The following is a 17,169-nucleotide window of genomic DNA, read 5'->3' as shown; positions in this document are numbered from 1 at the left end:
TGGAAATCCCCCCCCCCCTTCAGAGACCCTGCCCTTGCTCTGGGAGATAACGATTTTTGTTAGGGTAATTATATTGGGCAGGGGGTGACATTGTTTCTTTCCCTGCTTTATTTCAATGCACTCACTACTCTGGAGCAGCAGAGGTTCAAGGTCAACTGTCTCTCCATATTTCACAGTTACTAGCTTGCTTTTCCTCAAGAGATAGAAAGGAGAGAGGTAACAACTTCCTTCTGTTACAGGATGATACTGCTGCTGCTGCTTTTGTTCTTACTCTCATTTTTTTTTAATGCTCCTCTCCAGAACCAGAAATAATTGCAAAACTTACTGATGTGTTAGAATGACTGTCTCTCTCAAACAGGGAACCAAAGGTCCATACCCTTCCTCTGTTGGCAATAGGGTAGTTACTTATGCACCACAAAAATAACATAGGTTTGCATAATACTTTGCATATGCTAGTTTGTGTCTGTTGCTTTGGTTCAAAAAGAAAGGCGACAGAGGCAGTGACCATTTTGCACGGGGGTTCCATTCCTGGCCCCCATGTGCATCTGCAGAACACACATTAGCCTGCTCCGCCCTCTTCTGAGTCAAAGAGGACCTGCCCATCGGTGGTTGCACATCAACTGGATGGATGCAAAATGGTTGCCGCCTCTACATCTCACCTTGGTTGGGGAATCGGTGACCCCTATGGCCCATTGTGGGCCTTGGTGTGAAAAATTGTCCCCACCCCTGCCTTACAGTTCCATCCTATACTTGGTCCGAAGAGTCTTAGCTACAACTATGTCAAACCATATTCACCTATTTGAAGTATCAGAAATAAATAATAAGGTTTAACATTTGCCATAAGTTTCTCAACTAAAATTTTCTTTTTAATCAGATTATTTTATCCTGCTTTAAAAAATTTCAGCCGATTTTATTCCTTAAAAAAACAGATGTTGGGAAATAAATTAATTGTAATATAGATGATGGTGGTGTGATTGTTTTGTCATAGTTATGCTGAAAGAGGGCCAAATGTTTCCCTTCCCCCTCTTGAGTTTGAGAAGCCTCTGTGGCTCCATTCCCACTGCTATGGGAAGTTGATGTGTTCATTTCACCCTTAAAAATCTGCACAACAGCTCTGGTTACATCTCACTTAACACTGCAGCTGATAGGAGCGTCTCAAAAGTCAAATATCACGAGGCAGGGCAAGCTGGTGATGACAGCTTAAGGCGCTACACTTAACCTTGGAAATAAATTTTGCTCTTTGCTTGCATTTGTTGGATGTGGCCAAGTAATTCTGCCTGCCACTCACATATGCATTCAACACCACTGCTATATATATAAATGCACCCTACACTGTCTGACTTTGTTTTAAATACCTTCATTCAGAATGTTCTCCTCCATCTCCTTCCACAGCTTTTTGTTTGTCCTGCCAAAAGCTACAAGATAAGCTGGTTTTAGAGAAGTACCCAGATGTGTGTGAGGAAGGGCCTTTTTCTCATGCCAGAAAAAAAAAAACACCAGACAATTTGGCTCCATCACGGTGTATCTCTCCTCCCCCCTTTCCCTTTGTTTTAGTGAAAACTACAATACAGGCAAGTCCCCCCTTTATTAACAACACTGATAAACAGAACTCGGGAAAGTAAGATTTTTTTTGAGAGAAAGTTGTCAATAGTTTGTCTTAACCAGGGATAGAGAAGCAGTCATCATCCAGATGTTTTCAGATGACAGCTTCCATCATCCCCATCGGCCATGCTGGCTGGGTCTGATGGGGGTTGGAGTCTGGCAACATCTGGATGCATGGGCATATCAATCAAAATCAATACAAATCTGAGGTTCTGCCCCCCCCCAATAAAAGTCTGCTTCCCTAACAAAAATCCTAAAAGGTCACTGGTTCCCCTCCTACCTTAAACCCTGAAAGCTGAGGAAAATGGCCACAGATAAGCATTTTCTGAGGATTTTTGCCATTCCTCATTCTTCCTTCTGGCAAAAGAATATCCAGCTTGACTTCAGGGGGAAAAGTCAGAAGCACAGCCGCCTTAGTTTGTTGAACAGCAAGAAGTCCTGAGAGAGGGGGTGGGAGGAATCATGGTGGGGTGAAGAAAAAGCAGCACCAGCAGCTTGGGGCATTTTTGAGAGTATTATGGCATAAGGTCAGCAAGGTTTATCTTGCCTGGCCGGATCGGTCCTGCAGAGATCCCTCCGTGGGCCGGATTGCGTGTGCACGCCAATGATTTTCGGCGTCTGCGCAGACGTGTTTTTCTGGCGCTGCAGAATTGAGTCCCCATGCTGTGATGGTTTAGCGCAGCATGTGAGCGGGCAGCTCAGTTTGGGGCCGGCTCGTGGGCCAGTCAAACAACCTCCACGGGCTGCTTCCAGCCCATGGGCCTTAGGTTGCTGACCCCTGGCACAAGGTTTTGTGGAGTACAGTCCGCTTCATCAGATGGATGAAGAACTGCCTCAGTAGCCAATGTGGTTGGACCCAGGACCTGGGAGACCAGGGTTCAAATCCCCACTCCCCCATGAAGTTCACTGGGTGACCTTGGGCCAGTCTAACCTACTCCACAGGGTGGTTGTTTGGGAAGTACATGAGGAGGGTGAGAACCAGGGAGGCCACCTCGAGCTCCTTGGAGAAAAAATGCAGAGGCTGTAAGTGCAATAACTGAATCTGAGGGTAGACGGGAAGAAGAAACGGAGCGCGGAGGAGTCAAGTGGCCCTGAAACGGCGCAAGCCCGTGACGACCCTACGCGAAGTCGCAAGAGTGCCAAATGAAGACAACGAGGACCCTTCGCAAAAGCAGCGTGCGGAGCAGACTCCAGACCTTGTGGGCGCCGTAAGGTTAGAGAAGCTCCAGACCGGACGCTCTTCTAGAAAAGCCATCAGCGGCGGTCGCGTTTGGTGGGCTCGGCCCTCCCGCCTCTCCTCCCCGTCGCGGCCCGGCCGAGGCCACCAGGGGGCGCCCAGTCAGGCGCTCCTCGCGCGCTGCCCCGACGGCTGGCGGCTGCAGCAGCGGCGGGCTTTGCGCCTCCCTCGCCATGCCACCTCCTGGCGGGCGGGCGGGCGGCGCGCGCAGAGCGAGGCGCGGGGGCGGCAGCGGCGGCGGCCAGAGAGGTAGCCCGGCGAGGCTCCCAGCGGCGCCTTTCAAGCTCCTCGGTGCCGCCGCTTGGGACTCCTGAGGAGAGCGAGCGAGGGAGGGAGCGGCTGCCGGGAGGATGTGGAGGCGGCGGCGGAGGCTGCTGCTGGTGCCGCTGCTGCCGCTGCTCGGGTCGTCGTCGTCGTCGGCGCCTTGGTGCGGGCGCTGCGCTGCGGGCGGCGGCGCACTGCTCTCGCTGCTGCTGCTCCTGGCGCCGCTGGCCGGGACGCTGCGAGCCTTCAACTTGGACCAGGAGAAGCTCGCCGTCTACGGCGGCCCCGACGGCAGCTACTTCGGCTACGCGCTGGATTTTTACAGCCCTGCGCCCCACGCGTAAGTAGCGCCCGGCGCTTATATATATGGCTCAGCGGCTGCGGAGCCCTCGCCGTCCGTCCTCGCGAGCTGGTGGGAGTCGGTCGGCTGCCCTTGTGCCGGACGGAGGACGTTGCCTTGTGCCGGATCAGGCCCACTGGTCCATCTAGCTCGGTGCATTGACGGGCAGAGGCTCTCCGGGGTTTCAGGCAAGGGACTCTGCCTAGCTCCTCTACCTGAACCTGGGATTGAATCCGGGACCTTCTACATCGAAAGCAGAAGCTCTGTCCCGCGGCCAGGAGCAATGCGCGCACTCTTTCCTAGCGGTAGCCGTCTAGGAGCGGCTGCTCGGAAGCAAGTCCAATGAAGTACTTACTCCCAAGTCAGTGAAGGGATTGCAGCTGGCTTACTCGAAAGTTACTCGCTAGGAAAGAGTCAGCAGCTCCGCTGAGCACAGCGAGACATACTTTCCAGTAGGCGTACATATAGGTTTACATAGGCAAGGCTACTTACCTGGGAGTAAGCCCATTGAACTCGATATGGCTTACTTCTGAGTACACATGCATTGGGACGGTCTACTCATCATACAGCGAGAGAGTGCAATGGGCTGGTGGGAAGTTCCACCGGTAGGTCTTCTGCAATCTGGACTAGAGAATCGAGTGGATCCTGTATCGTTCTTAGTCCAGCTCGCAGAGTCCAGGCTGATTTCAAGGCAGTTAAATTGACCGAAATCCAGCGTCTCTTGCTATTTGATGCATGTGGACAGATCGCGAGGCATCCAGTATCCTTTCCCCCCAGAGCAGCATCACAATGTGCAGGTCTACCGATCTATGGGTTGATGTGAAGAACACATTTAAAGCATATTATCCCACCCCACTCCCTCAAAAGATTCTTGGGAATTGCAGTTTGTCAAGGATGCTGAGAGTTGTAGCTCTGTGAAGGGAAACTAAAGTTCCCAGGATTATTTGGGGGGGGGGCGTTGCTTTAAATGCATGCTGCCTATACTGTACACAGCCATGGTGCTGAAATCAATGCAATTGTAGAAATCTAGATTTAAGTAGGAGTTTCTGTGAGGCTGCGTCAGGGGCACATATAGGCTCAGTGGCACAGCCTGACAGTATCACTGGCAAGTCACTTGAGATGTACCCCCTGGGTTTATACTGTGTATATTTCATAGAGCATCTGTGAAGCCCATTAAGAACAAGCTGGTGTGTGTGTGTTACAGTGAAATGCTTTCTGCAACTTAAATAGAAGTGCATTTTTTTGCTGATTCAGCCCTACTGAATTTGACAGGATTAAAGCCAATTACTTTGCCTTAACTGGGCAGGAAATCAAACTGCTATTGTCCAATTTAAAGTGCACAGCACTTTTCTATTGATAGAAGTCCTGTGGACTCTCTCTTTAGACATCAGTGGCGCTGCACTAAAACCTCTCTCTTGTAAGCTGTGGATTGTTGCCGGATTGAATAGACTGAACTGATTGCGTTGATGAGACCATCTAATGTGTGTGGCCATAGGCAGGCTTGCATGCCATCAGTGTACCCTGTATTACTGTACATGTAGTAGCAGAATGCATGGATTTACTCCACTGAAAAGCATGGTGCTTGAAATGCATGGTGGTGTTTGCAGTGTTTGATCTGTGATGTCCCATTCATACATACATGTGGTGTTTGCAGTAACCTAGTGGTGAATGTATACATATGAATGGCTCCTGGGTCTATCAAATATTTGGAGGGGATGTGGACTGGGGGCAGGAAAGAGTCATCCTGTGCTGGCCCCAGGGGTTTGTCCGTGAAGCGAGGTCCAAGTCCAGTCCTGGGTCTAGGGGTCCAAAGGATGTCAGTCCGGAGGGGAGCGAGGCAGGGAGCAGGTCAAGGTCCAAGGCAGGTGCAGGCACGAGGTTGCAGGTTGAGCATACGCTTGCAACTAAGTTGCTCACACAACTTGGGCTGGGTCTGGCTGGCTTTTATCTGGCCCTATGCTTAGGGCGGCCCCGATCCTCCAGAGACTCGCCTCTCCTCTCCTCCGGGCCTGGAGGCAAGCACTCCTCCTGAAAGCACTTAGCTCTCTTCGCCTCTCTGTCCTGAGCCTCTGCAGCTCAGGAGAGGCTGGTGGGTTACTGGACCCAGGGGCTGCCTCAGCTTCCTCTGAAGAGGCTGGGAGTGGAGCACCTGCAGGCAATGGGTCCTCCCTCCCATCAGGAGCCAGAGCAGACTCTGCTGATGCCTGCACCTGGGGATCCAGCACAGGCTCAAGCCCTGGCCCTGGCTCAGCTGGTTCTGGAGGCAGGGAATCCTGTGCAGGCTGGGATCCCTCAGGTTCAGCATCAGAGTCTGACTCCCAGGCCATCACACATCCGATATTTGAGAATCCATGGAATGTTTGCATCACATTGGAGATCTGCAAGCTTAACCATGGCCAGCTTGTGAGTGGATTTGCTGGAGCAGGGAAGGTGCTGATGTATGGCTTATTGGGCAGCTTTGGGGCCGACGCCTATACTGAGCAAATGGAGCATAGCGTCTAAGACTCTAAGAGCTATGGAAGCCCCTGGTTTGCGTCTTCCACCACCAACTCGCACGGTAGCCTTAGGCAAAGCCATTCTTTCTCAGCCCTTAGTCCTCCTGTCTCCAGAATTGGGAAATAATAATACTGACTTGCCTTAAAGCAGGGATGGGAAACCTGTGGCCCTCCGGATGTTGCTGGACTATAACTCCCATCATTCCTCACCATTGGCCATGCTGGTTAGGTCTGATGGGAGCTGGAGTCCAACTACATTGGTGGCAGGGCAGGGTCCCTCAACCCTGCCTCCTCTCTGCCTTCAGCATATGATGGTGGTGCTGACAGTAATGACTGATGTCCCTAATGCACCAGCCTCCAATGGATGATGGTGATGGGAGAGCCAGTTCATAGACTCACGGAATCATAGAATTGTAGAGCTGGAAGGGGGCCACAAGGGTCATCTAGTCCAGGGGTAGGCAACATAAGGCCCATGGACCAGATGCGGCCCAATCGCCTTCTCAATCCGGCCCACGGACAGTCTGGGAATCAGCGTGTTTTTACATGAGTAGAATGTGTCCTTTTATTTAAAATGCATATCTGGGTTATTTCTGGGGCATAGGAATTCATTCATTCCCCCCCCCCCCAAAAAAAGATAGTCTGGCCCACCACATGGTCTGAGGGACGGTGGACCGGCCCATGGCTGAAAAAGGTTGCTGCCCCCTGATCTAGTCCTACCCTTTGCAATGCAGGAATCCAATGTGGGGCTCGAACCCATGACCTTGAGATGAAGGGTCTCATGCTGTACCGAATGAGCCCTTTGGCCTTCTTACTGAGATCAACAGAATCTGCCTGGTGAAGCCAAAAGTCTGTTTACGCAGCAGTTTTCCCCAGATGGCTCACAACCCCTAGATGTTTGTTTGTTCCTAGCTTCTTACGATGAGTAGTACACTGCCTCTAAACATACGTAGAGCTTGTTTGTAGCAATGTCATGACCACTGACAGATCTATCCCTTGTGAATCCCTTTCATCTTTGCTTTGAAAGCTGTCTACTCTACTGGACCTCACAATGTAATGTGGCAATGAATTTCCCTTAAGCTTAGAACATAAGAAGAGCTCTGCTGGATCAGGCCAAAGGCCTGTTTAGCCCAACATCCTGTGTCCCGTAGTGATAAGCCAAATGCTTCTGTGAAACCCACCAGCAGAACATGGGAACAAGTTAATGATGTTCTTGCTGGAGAAGTTGTCCTCTAACCCTATTTAGATGTTCAAAGAACATGGCAGAAGGGGGAATATGCATGGCGTAGATTCCCAGGTGGCATGTATGTTGGATTAGCATCCCCTCAATACCTTCATCCAAGTCATTTATAAGGATGTTGAACAACGGGCACTACAGCACATTTTTTTCAATGATGATTAGGAACTGTTAGTGAGCACTCTTTGGATTTGGTTATTCAACCAGCTACAAATACACCCAACAGTTACTTTATCTAGCCCACATTATACCAGCTTCTCCACAAGAATATCATGGAGGACTTTGTCGAAAGCCTTACTGAAATCAAGACACGCTATGTCCACAGTATTCCCTTATCCACCAAGCTTGTAACTCAAAAAAAGAAAGAAATGAGATTCATCTGGCATGACATGTTTTTGAGAAACCCATGCTGGGTCTTAGTAATTGCAGCATCCTTTTCTAAGTGCTCACCAACCAACTGTTTAATTACCTATTCCAAAAAGTGCTTGACCATTATTTATTTTTGTTGAATACTTATAAGTTGTTTTTTTTAATTAGCTATTGAGCTAGCCTTCAGCAAACCGCCATGTTTCAATGAGACGGCTGACCTTTGACATTTCATCCTTGTTCATGAATGCCTATGGATGTTTTGCAGAGTAAGTGTCCTAGTCGGAGCTCCTAAGGCCAACACTACCCAGCCAGACATCGTAGAAGGAGGAGCAGTCTACCATTGCCCTTGGCCAGCCGCTGACTGCAAACAGATCCCATTTGATAATACAAGTAAGTGAACTGGTTGTGTCAACATCGGTGTGGAAACATGCAGTTGAACCCGAGTTCTACTGAAGCTGTGTGACGTTCCCTTCAATGGTGGTCATTTGCCTGATCTATCTCTCTGCAACTTCCCAGGAGGAAATGCCACTCCTGGATGTTTGTATGTATGTGCTTTGTGAGGAAGGATTCCATGGGGTTCCCCAAAGAGATAGCAGTGGTATGACCTCCAGTGCTTCTACTTAGGCCACATTCATACTATACATTTAAAACACTATTATGAGCATGGCTTCCTCCAAAGAATTCTGGGAGCTATAGCCTGTTTAGGGTGTTGAGAGTCCCGCCCCTGTGAGGGTTTGATTGTTCAACCACTTTGGAAATTGTAACTCTGGGGAATAAAGGTCTCCTAACAACTCGCAGCACAGGAGCTATCTGACCCATGAGGCAAGGTGAGGCAACTTGCCTCAGGCGGCAGGATCTACAAGGCCACCAGATCAAGTCTCCAAGAAATGAATAGCCTGCTGCTGCTGCTGCCATGGTGGCAACAATGGCTGTGGCACGCTCCTTGGAGGCCAGATCTGACACTACCTCAGCAGCACCCCCACCCCATGCCACCTCTATGGCAGCCTTTTGGCAAATAGGAGGCACTGCTGGTCTCCTACCACCTTTGTTCCTCATGTATCTCATTATTCCCACCCACCCCATTCCCGATACAGATCTTCACTCACCCCTTTTTTCCATGGCAGGGGACATGGAGCGTTTTGTGATTTGACTCAGGTGCCAACATGTATTGGTCCAGCCGTGTTCATCGCCCTTAGCAAACTACAGCTTCCAGAATTCTTTGGGGGATGTCAGAAGTCTTTCAAGTGGCACCATGGTGCTTTAAATATATGGTGTGACTGTGGTCTTAGGTTCTCCACCTTCACTAAGTTTCCTGGGTGTCCTGAACCTTCCCCCACCCCCCGGATGTTTTCATGCAATGTGATTTACACTGGAGTCCTTGTTTTTGTTTTGCATTTCTGTTTTTTAAGAGAGCCGGCCTTGGGTTTTACATAGTGAGCTCCTTGTTCAGTGTTCCTCTCTGAAGCTGAAATCTGTCTGTACTCAGTGTTTAGCACCCAGTCTTTTGCATCTCCATATGCGAGGGGATTTCTGTCTGGTTGGGTGGAGCGAAAAGGTACCCTTGTGCTGCGTGCTTATTTAATTCTTTTCAGAGGGGAGAACTTTCTTTCAGGATAATGGAGGCTGGGTGGAAACCAGTGTAGGCATCATATGGATGGATTGCATCCACTTCAAACCCCTCCGCCACCCCCTCCGACAGATGGTTCCTATTTAATTAAAGGGAAAACACATTTGAGACAATTCGGGCTGTTTATGTTTGCTGTTGTTTTCCCTTTATGGCCCTTGAAAACCATTTAGTGCTAGTGTCTTCTGAAACATTAAAACTGAAAGGTTTTAATTTAGTCAGATCTGATCTTTAGAAGGGATGGGGGCTATGATTCATGGAACTTAGTTTAACTTTAGTGGCGCTTTCTTGAGTACATGGGTACACCCAACCCCCTTTCTGAAAACATCTATTTCAAAACTTTCCTGGGAGGGAGGCAAAATTAGTAAGGTGATACCTTTGGACACACCAGTGTCTCCTGGGGGAGGTCTCCTTCAGACTCGTGTAAGGAGACTGGAAGTGAAACTCAGCTCGACAAGCAAAGTTTAGATGGGTACAAACATCATATTGTGTAATTCATCATATGTCCTGCCTGAGCACATGAAATGGATGTGGGACAATAGAGAATGAAATCTTAAGGACGCAGTCCTTTGTAATGACTCAGTTACAAAGAAACAGTGGTGTGTGTCCCCCCCCCCAAAAAAATAGCTTTAAGAATCCCCGTGTAACTATACAGTTCCCAGACTTTTAAGTGTGTTGTCAAAGTTCTATTTGAGAACCAAACAAGACTCCCCAAATGGGAGGTATGTTTGACCAGGTGACAGGTTGCTTTCACCTGTAATCATAGCTCTCAGCAATTTACTTTGGGATCTATAGCAGGGCAGAAGTTGGATCAGGGTCTACCGGCAGAGCTCTGGGTGATCTGTGGTAGATCAGCAGGGATTCCTGGTTCCCAATTGTATCACATTTGCAACAACAAGGGCTTTCTTTTTCCTCTTTATTTCAGCAACCCACTTGAAGAGGAAAAAGAAAGTCCTTGTTAAGGAAGCTTAAGGAGAAAAAAATTAATGGGTGGATTTTTGTGTTAAAGAGTTCTGAACTCAGTTCTGGTACCAAATGGACACTCTTGAGCTGAACTTATGTTCAGAGGTGCTCTGCTCCTTAATCCTAAACATACTATGTCTGCTGCTGCTACCACCATGGCCACTATTTTTCAGCAGGTCCCAGTTGATGGACCTTGGGACTCTAGTAAAAACAAAGCAGATTGAGAAATAAGTACACTGAGGGAATGTCCATGTTGTGTGACCAGAATCTTGAGTTTACTTATATTTTTTGCGTATGTGTTTTCCCACAGCAGATGTAGGGAGCCTTTGACCCTTCAGATGTTGCTGAACCACAGATTCCATCATCCCTGAACTCTAGGTTGAAAAAGAACACTTCCCTAGTCTACTGAGAGCTGGTCATGTATGCCTGCTGATGTGCCACCAATGCGCACAGAATGATAATCTCTTTTGACTAATGTCTGTAAGCTCTCCTAAATGTGGGTTAGTGGTGGCAGAACAGAACCGGGATTCCTATGTCTGTAGGCATGCACACAGGATCTCCTTGCCACAGGTTGTGGACAGGTGGAAGTCAAGAGGAACAAAGCTATCCCCCATCTGACATTTGCAGATGCAGTCATGAAAACAGGTTCTCAAACTGAGAATTTATGGGCAAAGGTTTGTAGGAAAGGAAAGAACAGTAATGGATCAATACTCTCAGAAGCAGAGAGCACAGGAATGCAGAAACAGGTTGGAGATAGAATGCTAAGAGACAGTGTTAGAAACTGAGATATGAAAGCTAGGAGCTAAATGGCACCTTAAATATAGGTTATGGGTGCAACAATGGAATGTCTAGGCACACTTTTTTAAATAACAAGAATACAAAGCTGAAAATGAATGAATTGCAACTAAAATATTATGTTCATTTTTCACATGGTCTAGTCCTTCCCAAGCTCACCCACCTTATATTCTTAAGAGGGTCTCTTCTCCAGTCTTCATAGAGTAGCTAGAAGTGGGGAGGCAGAAAAAGGTCCTCCTTTCCTTCCACTCTATGGAAACTGCTCACACTAATGAAATTCCCCGTCCCAAAATGCGCCTAGAACAATGGGAGTTTCAAACACTGCTAACAGCACAAATCTACTGATTGCATTAACATTAGTATAATCTCTGTCTACCTTCCTTTGGCTACTACTGTATAGCGACCCCAGAAATACATCCTGGCCCTTTAAGCACATTTGGAGTTACTCATGCAGAACTAAACTAAAGGAAATAGCATTCAGGTTTTGGAATAATACGATGAACAATATGTACAAAATCTCTAGTGTTAAATATCTACGTTAGTGAGTGTATGTGTGAGAGAGTTTTGCTATGCCATGCTGTCCTTAGAATGTTTCATTAGAAGTAAGCCCATTCAATGAACATATTCTTTCTCCATCAAGTCTCCTTAGAATCGTGGCTTTAGTTGACTAGCACACATACTTTCAAGTATCGTGGTGACATCAAAAGTGTAGCAATGGACTCATTTCCCAAATTTGTCTTGCACCTGTATCATTCTTTCTTTTTAAGAGAGAGTATGAGAAGTCACCAATCCCAGCTAATGTAGTGCTGGAAAGTACGGTAATTAGAATCCACCTCGTTAATATAGCCATGCTCTCTGGAGCTACAGGTAGCACCTCTTGGCAGCTTCCGTGTGTGTGTGTGTGTGTGTGTGTGTGAGAGAGAGAGAGAGAGAGAGAGAGAGAGAGACTATTTCACCAGGCCCTGTTGTGAGTGTGCAAGGACAACAGCACCAAGAACACCACAGACCTGGGGAGGAGACTTTGACATCGTATGCCTCTCACATCACACTTTGCCAGCATCCAAATTCAGAGGCAAGCCAGGAGTCAAATTCCATCTGGCTGGATGAAGAGAAGCCCTGTCTCCTGGAGACAGTTACATCCAATGTTAAGAACATAAGAATCCCGCTGGATCAGGCCACTGGCCCATCTAGTCCAGCATCCTGTCTTCACAGTGACCAACCAGATGTCTATGTAAAGCCCGGAAGCAGGATCTAAATGCAGCAGGGTTGTCCCCATGAGACATCATCTCCCCTGGGCTCACTGCTGGTCATGCAATGACAGCAGGAATACCAGAGACCTAGGGAGTGATGCTGACCACAACCCTCCAGCTTCTCTTTCTTAGCTGTCCACCACCAAGGGATGAGCCAGGAGACAAGTTTCATCTGTAGCCATGCTGCTTGTGTTGTTTTAATTTGTTTTCTTGCAGTTCATTTGACTAGACTTTGGGCTCTAAATCTTGCAACAAGAGAAAAGTCATTTTAATATGACTAGTCAGAACCACACAAGGAAACATTTTGGTGGCACTGAGCTGAACCTCTGATGTCTTACGTCACTGCTCGGTCCTTTCCCACTCACAAAAAGAGATTTTCCAATTTAATGAAGAATGGGAATGGAAGCCAACTGGTGTTAATTACAGAAAAATGGGACTGCATCAAACACTGCAGTCATTTTATAGACTTGGGGTTTGCTAATACCAACGTTCTGGGTGTGACCTCAAAAAGAAAATGAGAGTTGGGTGGGCAGGGGTGTGTTAATACATAATATTTTAGGTCTGAATATCCCAAAAGCGTAGTGTAACATAAAAAAAAATAGTTTGGGCGTAATTTGAAATTCATTTATTTTTGCACAAAAAAGACAATAAATGATTAACTCTTAGTGCTGCATGGGTGTGGACTCTGGACAACACCTGAAGGCAAGAAGTTAAAGCAGGTCCAGTCCAAGGGCCACATTCTACCATTAGCAACCTTTCAGGGGCCTCATGCCAGTGGCAGTCAGGGCCAGAGGCAAAAGTGGTTGAGGCAACGACTTTAACCGTAGGCTACATTCCAGCAATGCAAAAGCTTCAGGCTTCTATATACACCCACCCCAATCCAAGCAAGAAAGAGACCTTTCCATAGTTTCCTGATAGGCAAAAGCACTTGAAGAAGGCCTGGGGCACAGCATGACCTGGGGAGAAGGGGGGGGGGTCTGAGGAAAGCCTCAAGTCCAGAGATCCCTATTTGGTCCCCACGCCTGAGGTTTCTCTGCTCCTAACGAAAGAGGTTCCAAAGACCACATTTCAGTCTTGGATTCCAGTTTGTCCTTAACCTCTGAGCACAGGACTCCTTAGACTTGTTTTCTGAGTAAGATGGCATTTAGAAAGTATTATGGGACTTGCAACCTTTCAATGTGTGGAGACCCCACAGCACACTTGGATGAGTTTCTGGCTTCCTCCGCCAACAATACTTGCCGCACAAGTCAACAGAGCAGGAGCACAGGATGAGGACACTTCCTACAAGTGGCCTTTGTGAAAGAGCCATAACAGCAATTCCTCTGTTTTGGTCCAATTTTGAAACTATCGCAACATTGTCACCCAAAGCTTCAGAATGCATGGCTGACTTGGAGCGGCAGCTTTATGCTGGAAGTTTATGAATGGCTGTTGCTAAGGATCTGGGCATAATAAGACCCCTGTGGGATCAGACCAAAGGCCTATCTAGCCCAGCATCCTGTTTTCCTCAATGGCCAACCAGATGCCAGTGGGAAGCCTGCAAGCTAACGTTAGGGCAATATTTATTTTGCCCTAATGGGCAATAGTTTCCCTTGCTGTTGCTCTCCAGCAAGTGCTATTAAGAAGCATGCACCTTATGTTCTTGGATCGGGAAGCAGCAAATAGCCATCATTAGTATGGGTTAATAGTATTGTCCTCTATGCATTTGTCTAATCCCCATTGAATGCTGCCTAAGGTGGTGCCCACTGTAGCATTTTATGGCTGTCAATTCCATAGTTTAACCCTGCACCATGTGAAGACGTACTTCATTTGTCTCTTCTGAGCTTTCCACTATCCAGCTTCACCAGACGACCCAGAGTTCTGCAGTTTTGACAGGAGAAAAAATCCCCCCCTTTCTTTCCAGCATACACATACTCTTACAAACCTTTACCATTACTCACCTTTTACAGCTGGGTCATCGTTTTCATTGAGCAGTCCACTAAAACCCCCAAGATCTCTTACCTTCCCTTTTTCTCTGCTCACCATGGAAGGAGAGGCTCACACTCTCCTTCACTGCCCAGCACAGGGTAACTGTTTGTGTCAATTACCCATTAAAAAAGGTAAAGGTACCTGACCATTAGGTCCAGTCATGGACGACTCTGGGGTTGCGGTGCTCATCTCTCTCTATAGGCTGAGGGAGCCGGCGTTTGTCCGCAGACAGCTTCTGGGTCATGTGGCCAGCATGACTAAGCCGCTTCTGTTGAACCAGAGCAGCGCATGGAAACGCTGTTTAGCTTCCCGCCAGAGTGGTACCTATTTATCTACTTGCACTTGATGTGCTTTCAAACTGCTAGGTGGGCAGGAGCTGGGACTGAATAACAGGAGCTCACCCCATTGCGGGGATTCGAACCGCTGACCTTCTGATTGGCAAGCCCAAGGCTCAGTGGTTTAGAACACAGCGCCACCCACGCCCCTCAATTACCCTTTACCTTGCTTTATACTACATGATAGTTCTTCTCCCCAGGCAATTCCAGGGAACTGATTCAGCCTGAATTATTACACTGCTAAGCTCCTCACACCTGGATGAAGACTTCAAGCATCTAGAAATCTTCTACATTTACTAACTCTGGAAATTAGGGGGGGGGGATCTTGTACCCAGGACTTTTAGGGGAATCTGTCCCCCTCTCAAACCCACAACAGTAGGTCCCCATTGTTTTCTCTGGGAGGAAAGAAGTTCAATTTGAAAAGCAAAAAACTCCAGATGCAAGAAATGAAGGCATGGCTTAACTATGGAGCAGGCAAAATCCCCACCCCCCAACCCATTCCAACCGTCGTGTGATAAGCACAGGGATTGTGGATGGCAGCTTTGGCATCCTAAGAGGCCATCCACTAAGCTAAGCAATATGTTGTGGAATTTGGGGGTGCTTTACATGAAAAGTGATCAGATTGTGCAACAGGGCTGACCATTGGGTACATGGACTGTGGCTGATGGGAACCGGAGTCCTATATCAGATGGAGGACATCAGGTTTGGAAAGGCTGGTGCCCATCATTTCAAGGTTCTTGGAAAGACAGATGTAGTAAAGAAATAACTTCTTCCTAGGCATTCATAGCATTGCACAGCCCAATATATATTTTAATATGAGCCTCTGAACTGCCTTGTTTTTTGTTCTTTGGCACCCCTTTGTTTCCAGTATCCACTTCCTACCAGAACTGTAGCATCAGAAGGGGCTCAAAGGGTCATCAATGCAATGCAGGAATCATAGCTGAAGAAAGACATCAAACCTGTCTTTAAGACCCTCCAATGAAGGAGAGTCCACGAGAGTCCCTCCAAAAGCCCTAGTGGTCATCATGAAGGGTATATAGGAAAATGCTACCCTAGGATTGCACACAGCTTCTTTCAACAGCTGTTGCTTCTTAGGCCTTCTACAATTTCCACTTTATTTTTAACACTCTTATTCCTACAAAAGCCCCACCTCACTCTTTTTTTAATCTCCTTAATTGAGAATTGAGATTTTTAGTTTTAGGCTGACTGAACTGGGAGCAAACGCCTCGGTTATAATCCCGGTTCCAAGAAGTAAATAGCTTTCCTCTTGGTTAACTTTATTTCTTCCATGTCTCCCATCTTTAAAACATCAGCAGCAAAGCCTGTGTCCTGATTTCCTTACTCTGCTATTGGGTTCGGTTCCTGAAAGTCCATAAATCCTTCCCTCCAGTTGTTTTTGTGTATACAAATGGGTACCCACTGATTTCAGCAGAATGAAAAGAACAGAAAACAAAAGAGCATGTTTTGGTTTGATTAGAGAGGGAGGAAGGTAGAAGAATTGCTCGCAGCCAGTAAATCTAGGGGGATGACAACCTGCAGTTGAGTTCCATTTGGGTTAAAAGGATGCCTGTGGGTCAGTTCAGGCTTTACAAATTGGCTGCTCATCGGGTGCTTCTCTGTTGGTGACTGCTGTAGTGTTTGAAGGGGAAATGAGAGTCTGAGGACACTTGCCCTGGGGGAGGGGGGCTTTTGAGATCCTGGGGACCCACAACCAATGTGTGCACCATGTGTTTACAAAATGTGGTCTTTCCTTCATGCAATAAAGCTGTTTTGTCAAAAGGCATGAGTATTATAAGGCAGAAGGCAGGGATGAGTGTGCTAGCCCTGCCCCTTCTGTCATGTCCTCAGGCCAGTTTCTCCTGCCCTCCACATTTTGACGGGCAAACGTCTGTTGTGGAGCCTGCTGTATGCACATAGACTCTGCATAATTAATTAATTAAATTTATGCACTGTCCTTCGCCCGAAGATAGCATGGCAGTTCACAAGATAAAAATACAGGATAAATGCACAAATAAATAGCCAAGACAAAAACAAAACAAAACACACACACACCCCACAAAAACCCACATTTAACAGGCTGTAGAATATTAATCAGCCAAAGGCCTGGTTGAAGAGGAACTTTTTCACCTAAAGGTTATAATGAAGGTGCCAGACGAACCTCCCTGGGGAGAGCGTTCCACAAATGAGGAGCCACTGCAGAAAAGGCCCGTTTTCCTGTTGCCACCCTCCGGACCTCTTGTGGAGAAGGAATACCAAGAAGGGACTCAGATGATGGATGCAGGATGAGTCCAGGATGGTTTATATGAGGAGAGGCAGTCCTTGAGGTGTTGCAGCCCTGAGCCATTGGGACTGCAGAGGTTGAGAACCTCAGGCCCAGGTCCCAAATGCCTTTCTATCTGCCCAGATATAGTGGAAGTTGTAGCCCACAGCACCTGAAGGCTTCTATGTTGGGTACCAATGCTATCCACTGAGAAGCGTCATTCCTGACTTGATCTACATGCATACACAGAACTTCTTTGGAGGTGTTGCTACACTTGCCCTCGCCACCTAGAACACAACTTATATTTTGAGGGTTGTTGTTGTTTTGCTTAATGAGCCATCTTGGAGATTGTTGCAGCAAAAAGGCATTTTAATTAATTAATAAAGCCAACCTGCCTTTGAAAATAAGGGTCTTGTTGCAGTTCTCTGAAGTGGCC

At 47.5% G+C, this 17,169-nt stretch overlaps 1 protein-coding gene across 2 annotated transcripts in view; it reads left to right on the top strand.

Annotated features, from left to right (window-relative positions):
• Positions 1 to 3,174: 3,174 nt before the first annotated feature.
• ITGA8 (integrin subunit alpha 8) overlaps positions 3,175 to 17,169 on the top strand; it is a 118,895-nt gene continuing 104,900 nt past the window's right edge. For both annotated transcript variants that reach the window (XM_033164907.1, XM_033164906.1), the window contains exons 1-2: positions 3,175 to 3,443; positions 7,807 to 7,931. In XM_033164907.1, the coding sequence (XP_033020798.1) occupies positions 3,190 to 3,443; positions 7,807 to 7,931 (379 nt within the window). In that variant the 5' untranslated portion in view covers positions 3,175 to 3,189. The remainder of the gene's footprint in view (positions 3,444 to 7,806; positions 7,932 to 17,169) is intronic.

This window comes from Lacerta agilis, chromosome 12, assembly GCF_009819535.1.
Source record: "Lacerta agilis isolate rLacAgi1 chromosome 12, rLacAgi1.pri, whole genome shotgun sequence".
In the NCBI taxonomy this organism is placed as follows: domain Eukaryota; kingdom Metazoa; phylum Chordata; class Lepidosauria; order Squamata; family Lacertidae; genus Lacerta; species Lacerta agilis.
This window is presented reverse-complemented; position numbering and strand designations above follow the sequence as displayed.